This window comes from Myxine glutinosa, chromosome 11, assembly GCF_964187855.1.
Source record: "Myxine glutinosa chromosome 11, kmMyxGlut1.1, whole genome shotgun sequence".
NCBI lineage: Eukaryota > Metazoa > Chordata > Myxini > Myxiniformes > Myxinidae > Myxine > Myxine glutinosa.
Genome location: NC_136271.1, coordinates 21809133 through 21831125, shown reverse-complemented (window position 1 = coordinate 21831125; position 21993 = coordinate 21809133). Strand labels below are relative to the sequence as shown.

Below are 21993 nucleotides of genomic sequence, written 5' to 3'. Positions count from 1 at the left end.
AAAACAATATTAATACCATTAATATCCTGTCTCCCCAAGGTGTTTTTCCTCCTTGAACAAACATCGAGTCAATGTTTATAAATAGCTTATCATGGCGTTTTCGTGGGAGCAATGGCCCAACGGCCTCCACCAGAGGTAAAAATATTAGAAACCACAAACACGTATGATTAGCTTTTTAAACAGTCACTAATGCTGTTTCAACACAAAACAAAGAAATTTGGAGGAATCCTGACATCCGTGAGGTAAGTTTTACTTGCAGAACTGAGCGAAGATCTACTGTACTCTATATACCCCACAAGAGTTGGGTAAATACCATGACCCTTCCTGGCGCTAACGTGGCGTTTTTCGTGGAGGTCTTTTGAAACTTGCTCCTGCTGTTCAACACGAAACTGAAAGGGAGGAAGCCCGGGTTGTGCTCATTTACCAAGCAGCTAGCTAGCACTTGCCAAGCCAGCCGTTCCTTAACGGTTTTGAATAGTGCGCTTGCTCGAATGCTTAAACCACTTGGCGGTCTCTCCACAAGAAGCTTTGTCAATAAACACACACCCAATGTTCTTGAGACCCGACCATAGATCGACTGTAATCTCCAACACCCCAAAGAGGAATTACCTTTCCTGCCCCTCCCGTAGTATGCGGGTGTACTAGTATTTATAAAGGTCGAAGTTAGCATCAGTTCAAAAATACATTCAGTGGCTTTTTTTTTTTTTTTGTCTTTGGAGCAAAGTCATTCAACAAAAGGAATTCTAGTTAATGTCAAATGAATGGGTTGAGCCTGCAGATTTGTAGTCACACCATGTTATTGAATTACCAGCACAACCTACATGTGCAAAAGCCTGTTATCCATTGTACAATCAAATTTAACAATTTGAGTGGTACAAGGCCAAACCCAATCTTAATTAAAATTCTTTTAAAAAGCAGCTTTATTTAAAACTAGCTGAGGTACCCGGCTTCGCCCGGGTTGAATAAGAATAATACAATATATGATGAAAAGAACATGTATATTTTAGAGCAATATCACAGTACATTTCCTACATGACGTTTTTTCAATTTTCAATTTCTCAAAACCTCTGGGTATACAACATTTCTGGTTTTCTTACTTGGTGCCAAGACATAAAGATTGCTTGGTTTTCCAACCCTCGAGCAGCCCACGTACAGCTGGCCATGGGCAAACACTTGTTCTGTGAAGTTCAGGCCTACAACCTTCATTGATTGCCCCTGCATCCTGTTGATGGACATAGCAAAACATAGCCTGATGGGGAACTGAATCCTCTTGAAGGAGAATGGAAGGTCAGGTGGAATAAGTGGTATCCTTGGAATGAATACTTTCTCTCCTCTGTATTGTCCTGAGAGGATGGTTGCCTCTAGGACATGCGGCATCATTTGCTGGATTGTCAATCGTGTTCCATTACACAGCTTTGGTGGATCAAGATTCCTTAGAAGCATGATTGGTGCTCCCACCTTGAGAATCAACCTGTGTGTTGGGAGTCCTTGAGGCTGACGACTGTTGAGAAACTCAGTTGGGAGGTTTACTGCCTGATCTTCATGTCACTTTGTCAAGAGAATCATAATTTCTTTCATGACCGGGCAGCGAACGTCATTATGTGCGACATTACGTCACTCCTACGGACGTGAAAACATTTGTTTTCCTTAAAAATATATTTAAAATAAATAAAATAGTACATAAATTAACAATAAAAGAAGCTAAAAAAACAATTTAAAATACAATAAAAAGCACATTAAAAATATATAAATATGTACGTACAGTATACTGTACGTACGCGCAACTGCTGATTCTCATTCAAAACAGAGGCGACGTACAGTATTCCTTTACTGTGTCTGTTAGCCATGGGTCCGAAGAAGGATAATGCTAGTGTTTCCAAGCGTAATGTGGTTACGATGGACGATAAGGTAAATCTGATTAAAAGGTATGGAAAAGGTGGAAAAGTGTCGGTGATAGCGCATAGACCTTATCGCGAATCGGAACCGCAATGCGTCATGGGATCGGAAAGGGGCAATAGCGCCGCCACAAACTACACCATGGAATTGCAGCTGGCCCGGTTTTTTAAACCATTGATATAAAAATAAAAAGTAGCCTATAACCACTGGAATTTTATGCTGATTCCGAATCTGTGTCTAAAACTTTTCTCCGATGTGTAGTTCTTGAGTTATAAGCGGACATCCAGACAGACAGACACACACACACACACACACACACACACACACACACACACACACACACACACACACACACACACACACACACACACACACCTCCTTTATTTATATAGATAAAAAAGAAGCTTTCATAGCACAATCATGCTCGTTATTCATTTTTACAATAGGGACATCGTTTACACAAGTTATCATTCACCTTTTTTGTATACATAGTCGAGGCTCGTAGGAGAGCTAGTGCACTGAGCTTATCATGGCGTAACAGACAAAAACAGGATGAAAAATAAGCAAGCAAGGGGCGGACAAGATGGACACAAAAGGAGACTCCAAGGGGAGAAAACTAGAAAATTGGAATGATGAGGGTTCTGGATGTGGGGGGGGGGGGGGGGGGGGTGGGGGGTGGGGGAGGGGTGAAGGGGTGAGGATGTTAACGAGGGCAGACAATATCATGGTTTTGGATTGGTGACGATCTGAGATGGTGATGAACAACTTCCTTAAAGACCTGGAGGGTAGAAAGAGATTGAAGGGGATGTGGAAGTTGATTCCATAAGTCAGTAAGCCATGTGTGGAGTTGATCTTGGATGCCATAAGCAGAGAGTTTGAAGAATAAGGCAGGATGCCGGTCTGTAGCAAAAGCATGAGATATGTCCAGAGAGACAGCAATGATACTGATGTCCGACATCGATGGCCTCCATCCATTGTTGGGTGAGTGGAAGCAGCATGTCCAAGGTGGAGTGACCTGGTCTAAAATCAAATTGGTGATCTGAGGTGAGGTTGTTGGAGAAAAGGAAGGATTTCGTATCAACTGTGATGATGGATTTCATGACCTTGCTGATGATTAGAAGTAAGCCGATAGGTCTTTAGTTGATGGGATCCATTTTTGCACCTTTTTAATTTGGTGCAGTGATGTTGGCCGATTCCCATGTAGATGGAAGATGACCAAGCGAAAATGATATTGGGAAATGGGCAGAGGGGATGTGCAAGCAAGAGCAGCACAGCAGGTTTTTAGGACACGTGAGCTGAAGCTGTCCGGTCCAGTTGCAGAGTCAGAGTCGAGGGTCGAAGAGGTCTTCTCCACTTTCTGAGGTGCAAAAGACAGAGTGCAGGAGCAGTTGGGTACGGAAGGATAGGTATCGAGAGTGAGGTGTTGGAGACAGAAAATTGTCTGGGCACAGAAAATCATACTTTTACACTCCAAGTGAATGTTATCAAAGTTGGGATCACTTGCAGTACAAAGGCACAACTGAGTGAAAAATGTGATGAGTACGACGGCTCACATCCTAAGGTTTAGCGACAGCGCCATCTTAATTGAGGGAGTATGTAAGTAACATTCAAAATGTGAAGATGGCTCCCTAAGCAAGAAAGGCTAACACTTGTGACTGAGCAATACTTTGAGTTTCATGCTGATGGGGTGGGGGTGAAGGGAGGGGTGGCGAGGGAGATTGGGGGGGGGAGGGGGCAGGGGGCAAAATCAAAGGATGCACGGACAATCATGCTTTTCAATGAAGTGTTTTCCTTTAAGATGACAAGCACAAAATAAGTGAATGATCAACACAAGAGTAGTTTGGAATCCCACTATCATAAGTTATACTCCAAATGACATGACATGACATCTTTCATGCACACCATCATAACTGGGTAAAAATTGCAGAATGGGTTCCTCAACTACAACAGGTGAAATGCCACCCCAAAGACTGCATTGGTTAGAAAAAAGGATGTTTGTCAAGTAAATTACCTTTGTGGAATGTTGTATTTAGCATTCTGTGCCTGCTCCTGAAAAGCATCACGTACGTGCTTCAAATTAGTAGCACAAGACCATGACGGCTTGGTTGGGCCTACTGCAAAAACAGCCTTAGCAGGTACCCCCAGGTCAGGCTGCAGTGCTGCCTTGGCTGGGTCTTCTGTCAGCCTTAGTGGCATGGAAGCCACAATTGTGTCTTTCACAAGACCTGGTGCCAGCTCAGCTGTGGGTGAGACTTTCACTTGGGTCGGTTTCTTTTCTAACTGAGGCATAACCTTCACAAAGTCATTCTGTAGCTTCAACACTGGCAGCAACAATGTGTTCAGCTTTTCAACTCTACTTTGGCAGCCATCTGGACAACTATCATCATAATTTTCCAGAATTTTACACCAGGTTCCCTTCTGCACAGGGCTGGCCAAATATACAGCTTTGGTGTACTTGGTGTTTGGATCTGCTTGACTGGCAACGTTACCACCCTCAACCTGGAGACTCACATTATCCTGTGAAGCATTAAGATTGTCCGTGGCCAGAATCACCTCCTTTGATTTTTTTGGATTTGAACGAGAATCGAGTTGATCCTCAAACTTCCCTTCTCTCATTGCCCTGGCTTTTGTGACACCACCAATGCAATGCCTCATGTGTTTGACATGTGGCTCTCCAATGTGTTCACACATCCCAGAATGAATGTAACTTCCAGATCCTGAAAAGGAAGAAACCAAAGGGGGTGCTTTGGCCATAACTTTGTGCATAGATGAGCAGACTTCAACAGCAGCCTTTGGGTCCGATATATAGCTTGAACACTCAGACCTGGAGAAAACTGGCATTTCAGCAATGTCTCTGTTAACGCCAGTCTGAACTGCTGCTTCTGCACAGGGCCGGATGATGTTCACCTGCACACCAGTCTCATGATATTCACATGCTTCTGGTAGAACCAAAACTTTCTCTTCCTCCAAATGTATCTGTTCATCTGTAACCAGAGGGACAAAGTTGATGCATGTCATTGGGTGGTTGACAGGAGAACAGGAAAAGCAAATTGTACATAACAATGGGTGCTTACTTCAAGGTTTATATTCTAGTTTAGCGATAACAATAGACTCATCATAAAGGAAAGATAACACGCAAAAGCATTTCACTCATTTTTTGTGGTATTCGACATTTGCAAAGATGACAAATTTTGACTGCCCACCCGCTCAACTCACCACTTCCTGTTCCCATCCCATATCATTTCATCCCATTCTTACAATATGTATATGGCCCCTTGTCACATTGCCAATTACATTTTTTTAAACATGTTGGAGCTTGTACAATAATCACATGCAGGATTCTGTGAAATCACAGAGACATTCTTGGGTAAAATGCCAGGGGCATAGAAAAGGCCCCTTTATATAAGGGTATGGCACATATTTGATTTGGGCACCAATTTGATTCATACAGCTGCATGAAGAAGTAAACGTATTTTATTTGCCAGATGTCGGGCGTCCCTTTATATGAACTTTGAGAGCATTACTTGGTTCCTCCTCAGAACACAAGGGCTGTCCCAAGGTTCAGTACTTGCTTTTATAAATTGGGACATGAGAATTTGGAATGGGGGGGGTGGGGGGGGGGGGCGGGTGAGAGTGATGGCATGGCCGGTGATGGGATTGGAGTGTGAGCCACAAAGTGTCTTGTGGGTGGCGTTTGTTTATGTGTAGAGGTTATGGTGTTCCTGTGTGGTCATGAGGATGGAGATTAAATGGTGATTATTGTGTTTGGAAAGGTGATTGAAATGTGAATGGGGATTTCACATGTAATCAGGCCATGGCAGTACCTTTTATGACATCTTTTGATTGGAAATATGTGGTTGAGAATTGAATGGTAGCGGGGGAGGAAACGTTTTTGTGGATTTGGTGGGTGGGGAAGGTGTGTGTGTCTGCAGGTACGGATCAAGCTCTGGAGGAGTGGTGACTGTGCCCCCCTCTGCGGTAATTGCCCCTGGCAGCCAGTGGTGTCTGGAAATTGGGAGCCCGTCGGTGGTGGGTCTGTTTGGACGTTGGGCGGTATGGAGACCCTTGGCAACCCGTGAGGCTGTGTGAAAGCCTGAGGCGACGGAGCCTGGTGTGGAGACCTCCCCGGCGGGAAGACAGCTTAAGGAGCTGTTTGGATGTCATGGGGCCGAGAGTTAAAGGGGAGGAGAAGTCGTAAGTCGGGCGACTTGTTTGTGGACTGCGGGCACCACAGCGTGAAGCGCCCCCACCATCTTGCTTATATGGTACTTCCCCGCTGCCTCGTTGAGGATCACACGCACATGTGTTATGACATCTATGCCATGGTTTGCAGTGGGGGGGGGGGGGGGGGTGAAACACGTGCTTTGATGATTATTGAAATGTGTGTGGATGGTTATGGGATTTGTGTGAATGGATGGGAGTGAAATCCACCGAGCCATGTCATTCACCTGTAACACCAGGACAAGGCCTATGGAAATTTGGGTACATTGGGATGGCCCCGAAGGTAACGTTGGGTATTGTATATATTTAACGTAACGTTGGGTGTTGTATATTTATATATATTTAATTTTAAAGCAAAAACTACAGCACTTAAGTGGAATTTGTTTTGAAAGCCATTAACTAGACTTATTGGCCGATTATATTTCAAGTTTCACCTAGTTTCAATGTATCGTCCTTGAGATATGAGTGCCAACACATTTTGGGTGGACGGAGGGACGGACAAACACCAACATGATTTTGAGGGTTTTCCAAATATAACTCAAGAATGCATAAATGGACGTTGCTGAAATTTGGAATACATTACCTCAACGTATAAAGCATTTAACTTCTGAAATTTGCAGCCGATTTGTCCAGTGGAAGCCAAGAACGTATTTTCACTCCCCATGTTAAAGCTGCATACAGCATAACGATGCCTTATATAAAGGGAGAGGCGCTTTGCGCCTCCCTTTGATTAGGAGCCATCAATACTCGTATATCTTATATTAATTAAAAAGTTAAAAGTGTGCAAATCAAAACATTATATCTGATTCGAACTTCGGATCCAAGCATGATGAGCTATGTACTCAGATGGAAATGCTGAACAGGCCAACCCAAAATACATCTGATGACATCAAAACCATTTCAACAATCTCACAAGAATGTCAGTTAAACAACAACAACAACAGGCATTTTAAAGGCCATTGTCCCTGCAAGAGCGGGGGTTAGCCTTGCGGTCCCCATGACAATCTTCTCCATTTTGCCCTATTTTCTGCATCTCCCCTTGTTAACCCCCTTGCCCGCATTTCTTCTTCGACCAACTTTAGCCAAGTCTTTCTCGGTCTTCCACGTCCTCCACTTCCTTCTACATTCATTTCCATCACTCTTCTCAACCAGTCACTGTCATCCTTCCTCAACACGTGACCAAACCATCTCAAACTGTTTCTCTTCACAGCATCCATCACAGGCTCTATTCCCATCATCTTTCGCAATTCATCATTTGGCTTCCTCTCTCTCAACGATACTCCACACATCCAACGAACCATTCGCATTTCCACCCTTTCCAGCCTTCGTTGCTGCTTTACGTTCATGACCCATGTCTCGCTCCCATAAATCATAACACTTCTCACACATGCAGCATACACCTTTCTCTTCAGCTTCAACCACACTCCCCTCCTCGTCAGCACGCCACTCAGTTCCCGAAACTTCTTCCATGCACATCTCACTCGAGCAACCGTTGCCGAGTCTGATCCACCTTCTCCATTCAGCATGTCTCCTAGGTAACAAAATGTTTTCACACCTTCCAGCTTCACGCCGTCTCCAAGATCCAACTCAACATTTCCTCCATCTGCAGCTCCCTCTGTGCACACCTTACACTTGAATGTAGCTGCCATACTGGTTAATGACCCTCTCAAACCACTACATTTTTGATGAACCCACTCAGCGCACATTGTACATTGAATTGAGTTCACTCCGACACCCTTCCTGCACATAGCACATGGCCACTTCCCAGTTCTTTCCACCTCACCACATGCTTTACCACTTGCCATCACCTTTGTTTTTCCGATATTCACCTTCAGACCTTTCGTCTCCATACATTCCTTCCACTTGCTCATCTTCTCCTTCAGTCCATCCATACTTTCTGCAATCAACACCAGATCATCTGCATATAACAACTCCCACGGTAAACCCTCCTTTACGTTCCGAGCCAGCACCTCCAATCCTCCATCACAGCTACAAATAGTAGTGGGCTTAGTACCGACCCCTGATGCACTCCCACCTTCACCTCAAACTCACCACTGTTCCTGTCCTTCGTCCTTGCAGCTGTGCACGCTCTTTTGTACATTGCCATCACCACTCTGATCAACCATTCCTCCACTCCTAACTTCCTCAATGCACATGTCACTACTTCACGTGGAACCCTATCGAATGCTTTCTCCAGATCAACAAACCCAAGAAACGACTTCTTCTAAGAATGTCTGTTAAGTTAAACTAAAAATCAATCATCAGCCATACTATACACTTCAAAATAGCAGTGATGGTTTATGGAGATAAAATGTAAACATTTCTTCCCCCCCCCCCCCCCGCCCCCCCCCCCCCCACCCCAACACTAATTTGACATTCCATTGGCAAAACAGGGTTAAAAAAAACAAGACCAAAAGTCTAACAGCGGCATAGCCGGGCTTGTAAAATATTATAAACAACAAACACATATTATTAGCCTTTCAAACAGTCGTTAATGCTGCTTAAAACATTAAACAAAGAAATTTGGAGGAATCTCGACATCCATGAGGTAAGTTTCACTTGCAGAACTGAGGGAAGATCTACTGTAATCTATATACCCCACAAAGTTTGGAGGTGTGCTCATTTACCAAGCAGCTAGCTAGCGCTTGCCAAGCAAGCTGTTCCTTAACAGTTTTGAATGGAGTGCTTGCTCGAATGCTGAAACCACATGACGATCTCTCCACAATTAACTTGGTAAATGAACGCACCCAATGTTTTTCTTTGTTTTGTTTTGTTGTATACAAGATCGAGGCTCGTGCAAGAGCTAACATTAATAACAAAAAAAAACGGACACATAAGACATAATAAAGGGAGCGGGAGACAAGATGGGGAGAGAGAGGGAAGCACACAAGTACAACATTTGAGAGCAGGGACATCAGGAGATCTGTGGGAGAGAGAGGGCTTGGGGGAGGAGGCGTGGGAAAGAGGGGTGGAGGGTGGAAGAGGTAAAAACCACATGGACACAGCTAGGACATCCAGGAAATAAGTCGGTATTTCAGAAAAGTGGATCTGGGGTGAATTAACGGGGGTAGAAAAGATCAAGGTTTTGGATGGGGGGGGGGGGGGGGGGGGGGAAGATAAGAGATAGTGGTGAACAACTTTTTTAAAGACATGGAGGGAGGAGTGGGATTGAAGATTGGAGGGAGGAGAGTGAGGGAGTTTGTTCCAGAGGCGAGAGAAAAGAGGAATGAAAGAGTGAAGGTTAGCAGAGTCTTGATTTTGGCAGTTTAACCATAAGAGGGTTGCAGGCAGATCTTGTGAGACCTGCAGGAATATTTGGGGTACAGGGCACAGACAGGGCTGGGGGAGAGGGGGGGGGGGGGCTAGGCCAGAGAGGAGTCGGTAGAAGACAAAGACCACCAACCTGCCTGCGGTGAGTGAATGAAAGACCCTCAGAATCAGCTTCATCACGGGAGATTCCAATGATTCTGAAAGCTTTGGTTTCAACAGCGTGAAGCCGAGTGAGGTGAGAGGCAGGAGCACCGGCCCAGAGGGGAGAACAGTATTCCATTGAGCTGTGGATGAAAGCCTTTTATGTGGTGAGAAGCTCAGGTGTGCCAATGAAGGACTTCGCAGGACGGAGGATGCCCAGTCGGCAACTGGCTTTGGAGGCCAGCTTGGAAATGTGATTTTCCCAGGAAAGATCATGGCAGATTGTGAGACCCAAGAGCTTGAGTGACAGAACTTCTTGGAGAGGATTGTTGAGAAAGTAGATGGGAGGGTTGTCCAGACGGTCTTTTCGGAGAGACACAGTGAGAGTGTGAGATTTTTCAGGATTGAAAGACATGTTCCACTTGTTTGACCAGTCTATGATTTTGTTCAGGTCTGCAGAGAGTGAGGAGGCTGCAGACTGCCGATCTGAGGGATGAGGTATGGAGCGGCAGAGAGTGGAGTCATCAGCAAAGAGATAGAGAGGATTTTCCAGAGAGTCGGAGAGATGATTGATGAAGACAAGAAAAAGCACAGGGCCCAGAACACTACCTTTGGGAACTCCAGCCTGAACAGGAAGAGGAGATGAGAGAAATCCATTCAGGGCCACACGTTGACTACGACCAGAGAGGAAGTCCACAAGCCATGCGTGGAGATTTCCATGGATACCACAGGAGAGTTTGGTGAGCAGAGCGGGGTGCCAGACCGTATCGAAGGCACATGATATGTCAAGGGAATGAATGAATGAATGAATGAATGAATGATCGTTTTAAGGCCATTTTCCCCGCTAGGATATGTCAAGGGAGACAGCTCTAATTTCCTGTTTGACATCGATGACCTCCATCCATTGTTGAGACAGCAGAAGCAGCATGTCTAGAGTAGAGTGACCTGGTCTGAAACCAAATTGATGATCAGAGATCAAGCCATTGGAGAAGAGGAAGGATTTGATATCCGAAGCAATGATGGATTCCATGACTTTGCTGATAATTGGGAGCAGGCTGATTGGTCTGTTGTTGAAAGGATCTGTTTTTGCACATTTTTTGTGTAAAGCAGTAATTTGGTCCATTTCCAAGCTGATGGCAGATGACCTTGAGCAAAAGAGAGGGTGAAGAGAACAGAGAGAGGGTGTGAAAGAGTGGCAGAGCAGGATTTTAGGACCCGTGGGCTGATGCCGTCTGGTCCAGTTGCAGAATCAGAGTCGAGCATTGCCAGAAACTTCTCCACCTTGTCAGGAGAGAAGGACACAGAGTCCAGGAGCAGCTGGGTACGACTGGGTACGGTGGGTACAGAGAGAGATGGGTTTGGGACACAATATTTTGAGGCAAACACAGAGTTGAGGCATTCAGTTTTTTCACGTGCGGAGTCAGCTGTGTAGCCGTTTAAGGTAAGGGAGACGATGGAGGGGGAATAAACACCAGAAACAGATTTGGCAAGACACCACCAGGATTTGGAAGAGGGAGACAGGTTTGAGAGTTCACTCTTGAGAGTGGAGAGATTTTGTTTCCTGGCTCCCCTTAGGATAGACACACACTTGTTCCGAGCTTTGTGAAAGGAAATGAGATTGCCTTCCGTTGGATTTGCCTTCCAGGAGGCGAAGGCAAGTTGTTTCAGGGCAACTGCCTCACCACAAGATTCCGTGTACCATGGACGGGAGGAAGGATATAACAACTGAAGACGAGATGGGATAAATCTGTGCATGAGAGAGAGCAGTTTACTTTGGAAGAATTCCCAGGAAGAGTTGATGTCAGAGGCAGTAGAGATGGGAGACCAGTCCAGATGATTGATGGCTGCTTGAAGACCGTGCCAGTTGGCCTGAGTGAAATGCCAGACTCTGAAATTCCAGTGAAATGCCAGAATGCCAGCTGAGGAGGCTCTCCGAGAATGGCCAAATCCCTTTTTGAGCAGTTTTGTCCAAAATGGTCTTGAGACCTGACCATAGATCGACTGTAATCTATGTATCCCAAAGAGGAATGACCCTTTCTGTAGCTCCCGTAGTGAGCCTACTTGTAAATTAAAATGTTGGTCAGTGGAGTCAGCCGTCGTAATGACATCATAGACGTAATGACGTAACGGACACAAAAGTGCCGCTTCTTTAATATGTAGAACAAGATATATTTTAACTTCCAGTACGTTTGCAGTCACTACAAAGGAATTAGTGTTTATGATTAGATTTACTATAATATAAACGTTATGTTATCATTATTTCGAAAATGATATTACTATCAAAAAACCGAGGTGAATTCCTTACTTCCTCGGTCATTAATATTAGTGCCAAACACCGATCATCATTGATCATAAACCATACGCCGCTTCAATCCATTAACCTTCCATGCACAATATTGGGATTAACGTATTATGGTTATATTTACGATATTATTATTATTGTTATTTCGAAAACGATACCACTGAAACGATGCACTACTGTATTAAGAAACCTGGGCTTAATTTGTCCGAAGCGGTCTGAAGGTGAAGCATAACGCCTGAGGCCTATACGTACCGTACGGTATTGTATTGTATTGTATTGTATTGTATTGTATTGTTGGAAGAGACGCAACACCGATGCTTCCGATATTTCATGGTCATTTTAACAATCGGTTTGTTTGTGTTTCACACTGAATGAAAAACGTAAAGGTAGAGCATGGCGATTGTGATATGACAAGTTTAACGATACGTTTGGCATGAACGGCATATAAATCAACATGGTGTGGAGAGTCAGCCGCTGCACCGCCGTAATGACATCAGACGTAATCACATCACCCTGCCATGTGACCAGATTATCAGCTCTGATTGGTATACGTTTGAGGGGACATACAAACATTCATACATATGGACAAACACTTTTATAGATGCCCCTGCCCGATGGGCTACGCCGTAAAAAGTAAACTAGAATGGCACTTAGTAGAGCGCATACCTCCACTACGCTGAACATGTTATAAATCGCTTTTCGCACGATCTCTCAATGGTGAAGAATCACTTAAATATTAAATAATTCTAATCTCCGAATCCATATTCAAATCTTCACCAAAATCGAATCGATTAGTCCTTGTCCCACACACAACCTGTCCACCAAGTTTCGTCCAAATCCGTCCACAACCTTTTGAGATATCGTGTTCACAAACAAACAGACAAGTGTGAAAACATAACCTCAATCCCACCTTTAGTGGCGGAGGTAAAAATCATTCGTTTACCATAATAAAAAATAAAATTGGTATGAAGAGGAGAGAAAAAAGTTGAAAATGAAGAGAAAAATCAATAAATAACCTGCTAATATTTTGAAGCCATGACAAAAAGCTTCCCGTTTGATCAGATTCTGAACTTGCTGCGAGTTCTCCTCAATCTTTTTCTGCAGGGCCTGGATCAAGCTCTCATGATTCTCAGCACCAGGGTGGTGGAATTCACACTCCACCACATCGGCTTTCTCACCTTCTCCTTCGGTACTCCTACCCAGTCTGCCGATATAGAAACACATGATGGCTATTAAGAGTGTCGTGGAGACGATGTAGAGATGATCAGATCAAAATACACACCGCAATTGCAGCTTTTATGCAGAAAACATTTTCACATGGTGTGGATCACAATATCTGTATTCCACTCTCCTCCAACTCATTTTGTGATGATCAATGTTAAATTCCTATATTGAGGTACCATGGCAATCAATTTTCTGGAAATAAAACACTTTTTCTTCAAAATTATAGATAATGCTAATATTGAATATTCAATAGCTGGAACAAAGACGTGCCAACCCTCGTGCTTCCTTGGAATATAAAATACATATTCACAAAGGCCTCTCACTAAATCCCATATTCTTGAATTTCAGCTGTTTTCAAACAGCTACAAAGCCACCACCAGCCAATAATGCACAGTTTTTAATCATGAATAGTTGTCGCACCATACTCTCACAAAAGCAAGAGGAAAACCAAAGGCTGATCATTAAAAGTGTGGACACCACTTCTTTCGTATGCATCACAAGGCTGCTTGGTAGCATCGTTGGCTGAGGGTGCGGCTGTGCCGCTAATGATGCTGCCCTCTTCTGGTTATGGCAAGGATTTGTAATTTTTTCATGGAGTCTACGGTAGCTTGTCTCCTTTTCGCGAAGGACACAGTGGGATCTTTAACATCCACCAACTAATGCTGGCAGACGGGACGCCAGTTTAACATCCATCCGAGGGACAGCACACCATAGTGATTAATCATCCTGACTGTGAAACACCAGGATGACAGTTTATAACTGGGTCGAGATTCGAACCCAAACTAGACAGCTTCGAGGCGAGTGTGTGCACCTCTCGGCCATCCTGTCAGCACTGGCCACCACTGTACCTGACAATCACAACTGTCGGTTATGATTGACATTCTCATTATTGAATGATAGTTTGGGTGAGAACTTAAAAATGTGCTTATTTGGAGATCTGGAATAACCCGGCGCATGCAAAGCGAAAAGTGGAGTTAAGCTGTTGGTTCACTTTGTCTGTCTATCTGTCTGTCTGTCTATAGATGTCAGTCTATGATCGACAAATTACTTACTTTATATTGATATTTTGAACACTGTAGACCATGAATCGGAAAATTAACCCAGAGTTTAGCAGTAATTTGGCTCTAAATTTGGCAATGCACAACAGGTGAAGACGATGAAGATGCACAACAGCAATAAAATTAAAAATAAATGATCAACAAAAGAGGTGAGAAAATTGAAATGCAAAGATAAAAATAAAAAACATTTCAATTTAGTTTCACTTCTGCAAAATGTTTTGTCTCCAATCTGGAACTACATCCATGGAATCAAATTAGGATTGACATTTCAAACTCACTTCAAAATACTTCATATTCCTTCAATCTTCTTGCATTTATGGCAAAAAAGAACGAGAATGCATTTAATAAACCCTTATTTTCTGGGAAGGAAGAATTTCCAAAAGGGGTCCAAACTTTTGCCATCTCCATGTAAAGGGGCCCACACACACAAAAGGGTCAAAACCCTGTGTGCTTAAAAAAACACAAAAAAAACTTTATGCAAAGTGCTGAGAATGAAACAAAGAGCTGTAGAAGAAAAAGCAGAAATGAATCAGTGGTGTAAGTGCACTAACTCAGTAATAACTCGAATGGCACTCAGTAGAGAGCACACCTCTGGCTGGTTGGCCATATCACTCAATGGTAAAGAATCATTAAAAAAAAAAAATCTAGTAGCCAGATCCTAACCTGGATCTTCACAAAAATCTAATCCTTTCATCCTTGTGACATTCGCTACATCTCTGCCAAATTTCGTCCGAATCCTTCCACAACTTTTTGAGATATTTTGTTCACAAACAAACAAACAAACAAACAAACGGACAGACAAATAGACACTAGACAGGGGTGAAAACATAACCTCCATCCACCTTTGGTGGTGGAGGTAACAATGTCTGGTAGAACCACACCCTTACAGGCATTGTTTTGAGGGTCCTGGCTCGGTGTGTGTGTGTGTGTCTCCATCGATTTGATGGTGACGGGGGATGAAGTGCTATTTGCGTGGGGTATATGAGTGATTAACAAGGCCGATAGCTGCTGAGAAACCTCTCCCAAGTTGGTTACAGTTGCCTTTCATCCCCACCTACAATAGGTGTTTCAGGTGTTACAGTGCTCACACATTGTATTGTGACACCCTCTGGGCCAGTGCCAACCTTGTCCAATGGAAAGCACATGGTGCAATGCCCAAAACTGGAGTTTATCAAATCAGTTTTCCTTCTCCTGGGTAGGTAGCCATCCAACAATAACGAGCTCCACCTGCCCGGGTTTGGAATCAGAGTTGTCCTTTTCCTCGGTGGGCAGCCTCTCATGGCAAACGAGCCACACCTGCCCACAGCTATCTGGTTTTGAGGCACCAGAAACCAGACTTTCACACCTCTGCCTTCAGTTTTAAAACAGCATGAGAATCCAGGCAGGAGTTTGGTTATGAGAGGCTGTCGTTGATCCTGACAAAATTGGACATTTTGGGATGAAAAGTGTTCAATTGCCTTCACCATCCTGGTCATTCTAACCCTTTTGACCCCATTTTTGAGGGGTACTTTCTTGCATTGATGCAAAACAAATAAATCAATGAGTTAAAAATAAGACCGAAACAATACAAATTTTGGATAATTACTTTCTTTCACTGATAATGAATACAAGACTATCCCCAAACAGCTCTAGCTGCTTGAATCACATCATCAAGGGGGAAAATAAACAAACAAATCATCTCCTTATAATCAACAATTTGGTGATGAGTAAATAAAAAACTTCACTAACTTCAGCCACATGGTCAAAGTCAGGAACATTTGCATACCGAATACATTTTTTAAACATTGCTATGTTAAAGTAGATTGTTTTATTGAAAAAAAAAAAAAAAAGGACCTTCAGACAGATTGTTCTGAAATAGTAGCAAAATACATGTTCATATAAATTTTTTGCAATTTTATTGAAATTTCTCTCAATTTAATTCCTCTTAAGGAGAGACTACAGCATATCTAATGCATGCATATTGGATGAAGATGCACAAAGCATGACCGAGGTGAAGCATTTCCATCAATATATGAAGGTGATGGTACCTCCTACAGATGAAGGTCTTATGATGAGGTAACCAAAAGGCTTGCGACGCTTCATTTTCTGGGACAATCTCTTGCCTCATATACAGGGAACTTGTATGCGCTACTAAATGCTACTGGAGGTGCCCGAGTGACCCATGAAGCTTGTTTTCTAATCTCTCTGGAAACCTCAGAAAACTGGCAAAGCGGTTGCCATGGCTATGCCAATTCACCAATAGCCATGAAAGGGACATAAAAGAGTAATCATTTATCTCAGGCTATTTAAGCATCTTAAATGGCTCCTGTACAACCTGAATGCAATAGCACAAATATGTACACCACATAAGGAAATTAATGTGCAAAGGTAAATCCAAGTGCGCAAAGTACTACTTGTGATGATGGCACTTACTGCGAGAGTAAGTATCACAAGGTATTCACCTGTTAGGGGAGATATCAATGACCCCGATGTCTTCGCACAAGTCACTGAAGCCTGGGGGATTCTGTCGGGTGTGTTGAAGGAGCTGAAAAGTGAAACAAATCATCAACATGGTCATTATTAAAACATATACAGTAGTAGAACGGCACTCGGTACAGAGCATACCTTCACTAAGCTGAAAATTTACGTTTTGTATCCCACCAATAGACCGGATCTGCATACGGTCCTGAACCAGAATCGAATTGGGTTGTTCTTGTCACCTAACCAACTAATCCACCAAGTTTTGTCATAATCTGTCCACAACTATTTGAAATATCCTTCTATATATCGTTTCGGCCCCTCTCAATGGTGAAGAATCATTCAAAAAATGATTGGATGAGTATCCAGTTCCAGATATTCACCAAAATCTAATAAATTCGTCCTTGTCACACACCCAACCTGTCCGCCAAGTTTTGGCTGAATCCGTCCATAACATTTTGAGATATCCTGCTCACACAGACAGACAAACAGACAGGGGTGACTACATACTGCTTTGATTGAATGTGTGCCACAATATGTTACACTGAGGGTAATGGCTCAAATCTTCTTCCTATAATTTTATTATGTCCCAAAACAGCTCTTCGACAAACATACTACACTACTACAGTATCAAGATAGGGGCTGGTAGGGCCAGAATTCCACAATTTTTGCATATACAATATTTAGATCACCCGCTTCTCAAATTTGTCTAAAAACTCGAGAAAAAAGACCAATAGATTAAAATAAGGAGCACCCCTTTGCTGTGAGAGGGCAAATTCTCTAAATGTCAGTTGCACATCATTCCCCTCCATTGCAAATATACTCATATCAACTTTTAGTTGACAACATAGAAGTAACTGCCTGAAAGATAAAGTTTTTGTTTTGGCAAACATAAATCTAGCCTTTCTGTGGTCATCAAACATGTTTACACGGTCAGACATTCCACGTGATTAGATCCTTCTGGTTCCGGTTCTGAGCTTGCAGAAATGTTGGCTTTCACCTCCTTCATTGAAACTAATTAAAGCTGAAATTTCCACAGCGAATATGTCCTGTTTTTCTGTTATAGTTTCATCCCCGTGTTTTGAATTGTTTTGAACCCATTTCCTTGTCTTATCTGTACACGAGTCCACATCATCTTTGTATGTATCATTTATTTTTATGTAACAACACCTTTTTGGGTGTTTCGTTGACTCCATGAAGTTCGGTTGTCTGGATTCAATCTTCAGGCCTGTCTGTGCCTCATCCAAGATGTACCTCATTGTCTCAAGACTGACACATGCCTCAGTTTTTTAAAACATGGATATTCTCCTTTTACGCTTCTAAACTTTCTATTTTACTTCCTCCTCTTCAATTCAAAAATAAATAATAAAATAAAATAACTTTCACATAAATAAATTGCCAAATCATCCCGCCTTGTATTTCCTTCTGTCACGCATTCTTTATAGCTTTCTTAATACTTCCGACAAGACCAAATTTGCTTGTTTTAAAAGCCTTTAATGAAATTTAAAAATGTTTCAATGGGGTTACAATCCCGGATGGGTCGCCCCTCCGGCGCTAATGATTGGGGATAAACTGCACCATAAATGAAGCACAATTTTTTTTTAAATGAACACGAAAAACACCAATCACTGTTTTTTTTTTAAATCTGAGGCTCATGGCACACATTTTCTACATCTGCTAACACTGTACTTAGGATCTAACAAGTTACAAGTCCCACTCACAATCGATGTATTTCTTGATTTTCTGGCTTCCACTGGGTTATTGAAATGGAAGGTGTAGTTCTCTCCAAGCACCAAAAGGTCCCCTAGCAGATGAGAAGGCAGAATAAACATGGTGGAAGCACACATTGAAAGAACACAGAGGCAAGGAAAATTATTCCACTAAATTGTATTTCAAGACCAATTAGTCAAACTAAATTAGAGATGAGTGGAATATCAATGGAATTTAATGAGGGAGTCAAAATAAGTGTGAAAAGTTTCGGTTTCAGAAAGTGGTTTCATTGTGAGATAAGCCATGTTAATCAGAAAGTGGTTTCATTGTGAGATAAGCCATGTTAATCAGAAAGTAGTTTCATTGTGAGATAAGCCATGTTAATCAGAAAGTGGTTTCATTGTGAGATAAGCCATGTTAATCAGAAAGTGGTTTCATTGTGAGATAAGCCATGTTAATCAGAAAGTGGTTTCATTGTGAGATAAGCCATGTTAATCAGAAAGTGGTTTCATTGTGAGATAAGCCATGTTAATCAGAAAGTGGTTTCATTGTGAGATAAGCCATGTTAATCAGAAAGTGGTTTCATTGTGAGATAAGCCATGTTAATCAGAAAGTGGTTTCATTGTGAGATAAGCCATGTTAATCAGAAAGTAGTTTCATTGTGAGATAAGCCATGTTAATCAGAAAGTGGTTTCATTGTGAGATAAGCCATGTTAATCAGAAAGTGGTTTCATTGTGAGATAAGCCATGTTAATCAGAAAGTGGTTTCATTGTGAGATAAGCCATGTTAATCAGAAAGTGGTTTCATTGTGAGATAAGCCATGTTAATCAGAAAGTGGTTTCATTGTGAGATAAGCCATGTTAATCAGAAAGTGGTTTCATTGTGAGATAAGCCATGTTAATCAGAAAGTGGTTTCATTGTGAGATAAGCCATGTTAAAATCATTACATAGTGCATATAACTGTTCAAGTTCCTTCAGAGGATCGATATGGCTCATATCTGTGTGGCAGCAGCATTTGATCACAATATTTCTTTTATGCATACTTTGTGTTTGCTAGCAAGGGCTGGCAGGATATATTACATCTTGACTGGCTTGGGTTTGAATCTCGATCCAGCTGTAATACTGTCACCTTGGTGTTTAGCATACAGGGCATAAATGTGAGTGCCATCCATTGGAGAAACATTAAGCCAGAGGATCTGTCCTGCCAGCACTGTTCTTCAGTGGATGAAAAATATTCCAGTCTTTCGCAAAAGTAGGTACCCTGAACAGATTACAAATTCCTGCCACTTTCAGTCAAACAGTTAATCACGAAAGATTTGGGCCAAAAACAACCCCGCAAGAAGGTGGGAATAATTGTAGTCATAGAAGTACAAGAAGTAGAAGTAGTAGTAGTAGTAGCAGTAGCAGCAGTAGCAGCAGTAGTAGCAGTAGTAGTAGTCATCGTCGTCGTCGTCGTCGTCGTCATCGTCGTCATCGTAGTAGTAGTAGTAGTAGTAGTAGTAGTAGTAGTAGTAGTAGTAGTAGTAGTAGTAAAGAAGTAGAATAAATACAAGTAGAAGAGGTATAATAAGAGAAAGTAGAAGAAGTGAGAGTACAATCAGTAAAAATAGAAGAGGTAGAAGTCTGTCCTTGGCACACCTGAACTCCGATCTACCAACAAGTCCTTCATCCACAGCTTTGGGCAGTACTGCTCTTAGTAAGGGAAACATATGAAAATCTGTTAACTAAATTGTTACCAAAAAATTTCTTCACCAATATGTTTGTAAAGGTGTGTAATAACATGTGTTAAAATGTTGAAGGTCAACTCCCGTGGGAAACCCAGAAAAAAAGCTGTTGAATTCGGGTACCGAAAAATTATTTTCGAGAATTTTTATTTTTTTTAATCGGCCCTTAAGTAACTTATGAGGGGTCAAATAAGGGTTTTTCATGATTCTGAGTTGATTGTTAACATTTATATTTTCACTTTTACATTTACACACAAAGTAGCTTTTATTTCACATACATATATAATACTCAAGAGTTATTTCTCATTCACAATGTCAGAAGTTTCAACAGTCATTGTCTATGTCTTCTTCAGACTCAACAACATCATGACTGCAGTTTCTGCATGTAATGCCATTACAGACTCCACAGGCCGAGATGCACGTGACCCCATTCTTCTTGCAGCTGCATCGCCGGTTGCTGCAATCTCCATGACAATTACAGCTCGTGAACTGCAATATCTCCTCAGGAGCCGTGGGGTCCAGTGTTGGAACTGGCTCATACCCATGCACACCTATTGTCCATCCATAGTCACTGGGGTTCAGAGACATGCTCTGTAGAAGGATCCAGTCCCGGGTCTGCAGGTAGGCACAGAGTGAATGTTGTGCAGCTGCACCCTCTGTTGGAGGTAGAGTCTCTGGTTTGATCACTCCTGCCGCTGCCTTCCTTGAGAACATGTTGTACCGAATTTCACCCAATGTAGTATCTCGTCCATGGTAAATGTACTTGAAAATCGCAGTACCAGCCTGAATCACTGTTTCCTTGGTGGCTTCTGTGTCAAGGAAGATGTCGGTGTCCCCTTCGCAAAACCTAAAAAAAAGGTACAGTGTTTCTTCTGCTACCAAGTCGTTGATCCCTTCCAGGCGTCCAGTGACTTCAGTGCCCCAGTCATCCCCGTGACTCCGTGCTGTCTTCAGCAAGCTTGCCTTCAGTGTATCTGCAGTCAAATTATCTGGCACTCTGTATTTCTTTCTAGCTTGTGCTGGATTATTTTTGTAGAGCTGGGCTGGTTGGTTGCAAAGAATGCATACATCCTTATACAGGAGGTCAACTGACTGTGATCTTCTAGAACTGCAGCCAGTTGATGAACTGAACTCACAAGTAGTGCGTCTTCTCTTCAACTTTGATGACTCTTTCTCTGCCTTTGATGCTTGAGCTGACTTCTTGGTGGTTGCAACAAAGTTGTTGTACAGATCATTTTTACACTTCTGGTGGTACCTCAGTTTTCCTTCCTTTTGAGCCTCCTTCATACGTTCCACAACAGTAACATTTTCGACAGTTTCTGCTTGTTTCAATAAAGTTGAGTATCCCTTTGGAGTTGCCTGTATGAGCCTTTCAGCTGGTGTATCCGAGCGTGCACAGATGAAGCAATTGAGCACAGGTGGAGTAACGTCTTCATCCATATTGCTAGACTCCATGTCCTGCAAAGTAGAAAATGAGATATATTTAGAAATTATTTTTCCACAAAGGAGTGTCTGTGGTGAAATATAAATGTTAACAATCAACTCAGAATCATGAAAAACCCTTATTTGACCCCTCATAAGTTACTTAAGGGCCGATTAAAAAAAAAAAAAATTCTCGAAAATAATTTTTCGGTTCCCGAATTCAACAGCTTTTTTTCTGGGTTTCCCACGGGAGTTGAACTTCAACATTTTAACACATGTTATTACACACCTTTACAAACATATTGGTGAAGAAATTTTTTGGTAACAATTGAGTTGACAGATTTGTGAAATATCTCATAAAATGCCCTTACTATCTCCCCTATGGGCTGGCTCCCCTGCCTCACATTTTGCTCAGCTTGATGCTGCAGAAACTAAGGCCTTCAAGATCATTGGAATAGCTTGCAATGAAGCATAGTTTATGGGCCTATCACTTAGCCATTGCAGACAGGTCGTGGTTTCTCTGTATTCGACTGGCTACTTTATGGTCTTGCACCTTCTGCTCTTTCC

General features: G+C 42.4%; 1 protein-coding gene across 3 annotated transcripts in view; it reads right to left on the bottom strand.

The window, feature by feature from the left end:
• Nucleotides 1-21993, bottom strand: part of LOC137436480 (uncharacterized) — a 110032-nt gene that overhangs the window by 9407 nt on the left and 78632 nt on the right. For all 3 annotated transcript variants that reach the window (XM_078786453.1, XM_078786451.1, XM_078786452.1), the window contains exons 19-22: nucleotides 18291-18373; nucleotides 16554-16636; nucleotides 12847-13034; nucleotides 3908-4880 (exon numbers count right to left, since the gene is read on the bottom strand). In XM_078786453.1, coding sequence (XP_078642579.1) covers nucleotides 3908-4880; nucleotides 12847-13034; nucleotides 16554-16636; nucleotides 18291-18373 — 1327 coding nt within the window. The remainder of the gene's footprint in view (nucleotides 1-3907; nucleotides 4881-12846; nucleotides 13035-16553; nucleotides 16637-18290; nucleotides 18374-21993) is intronic.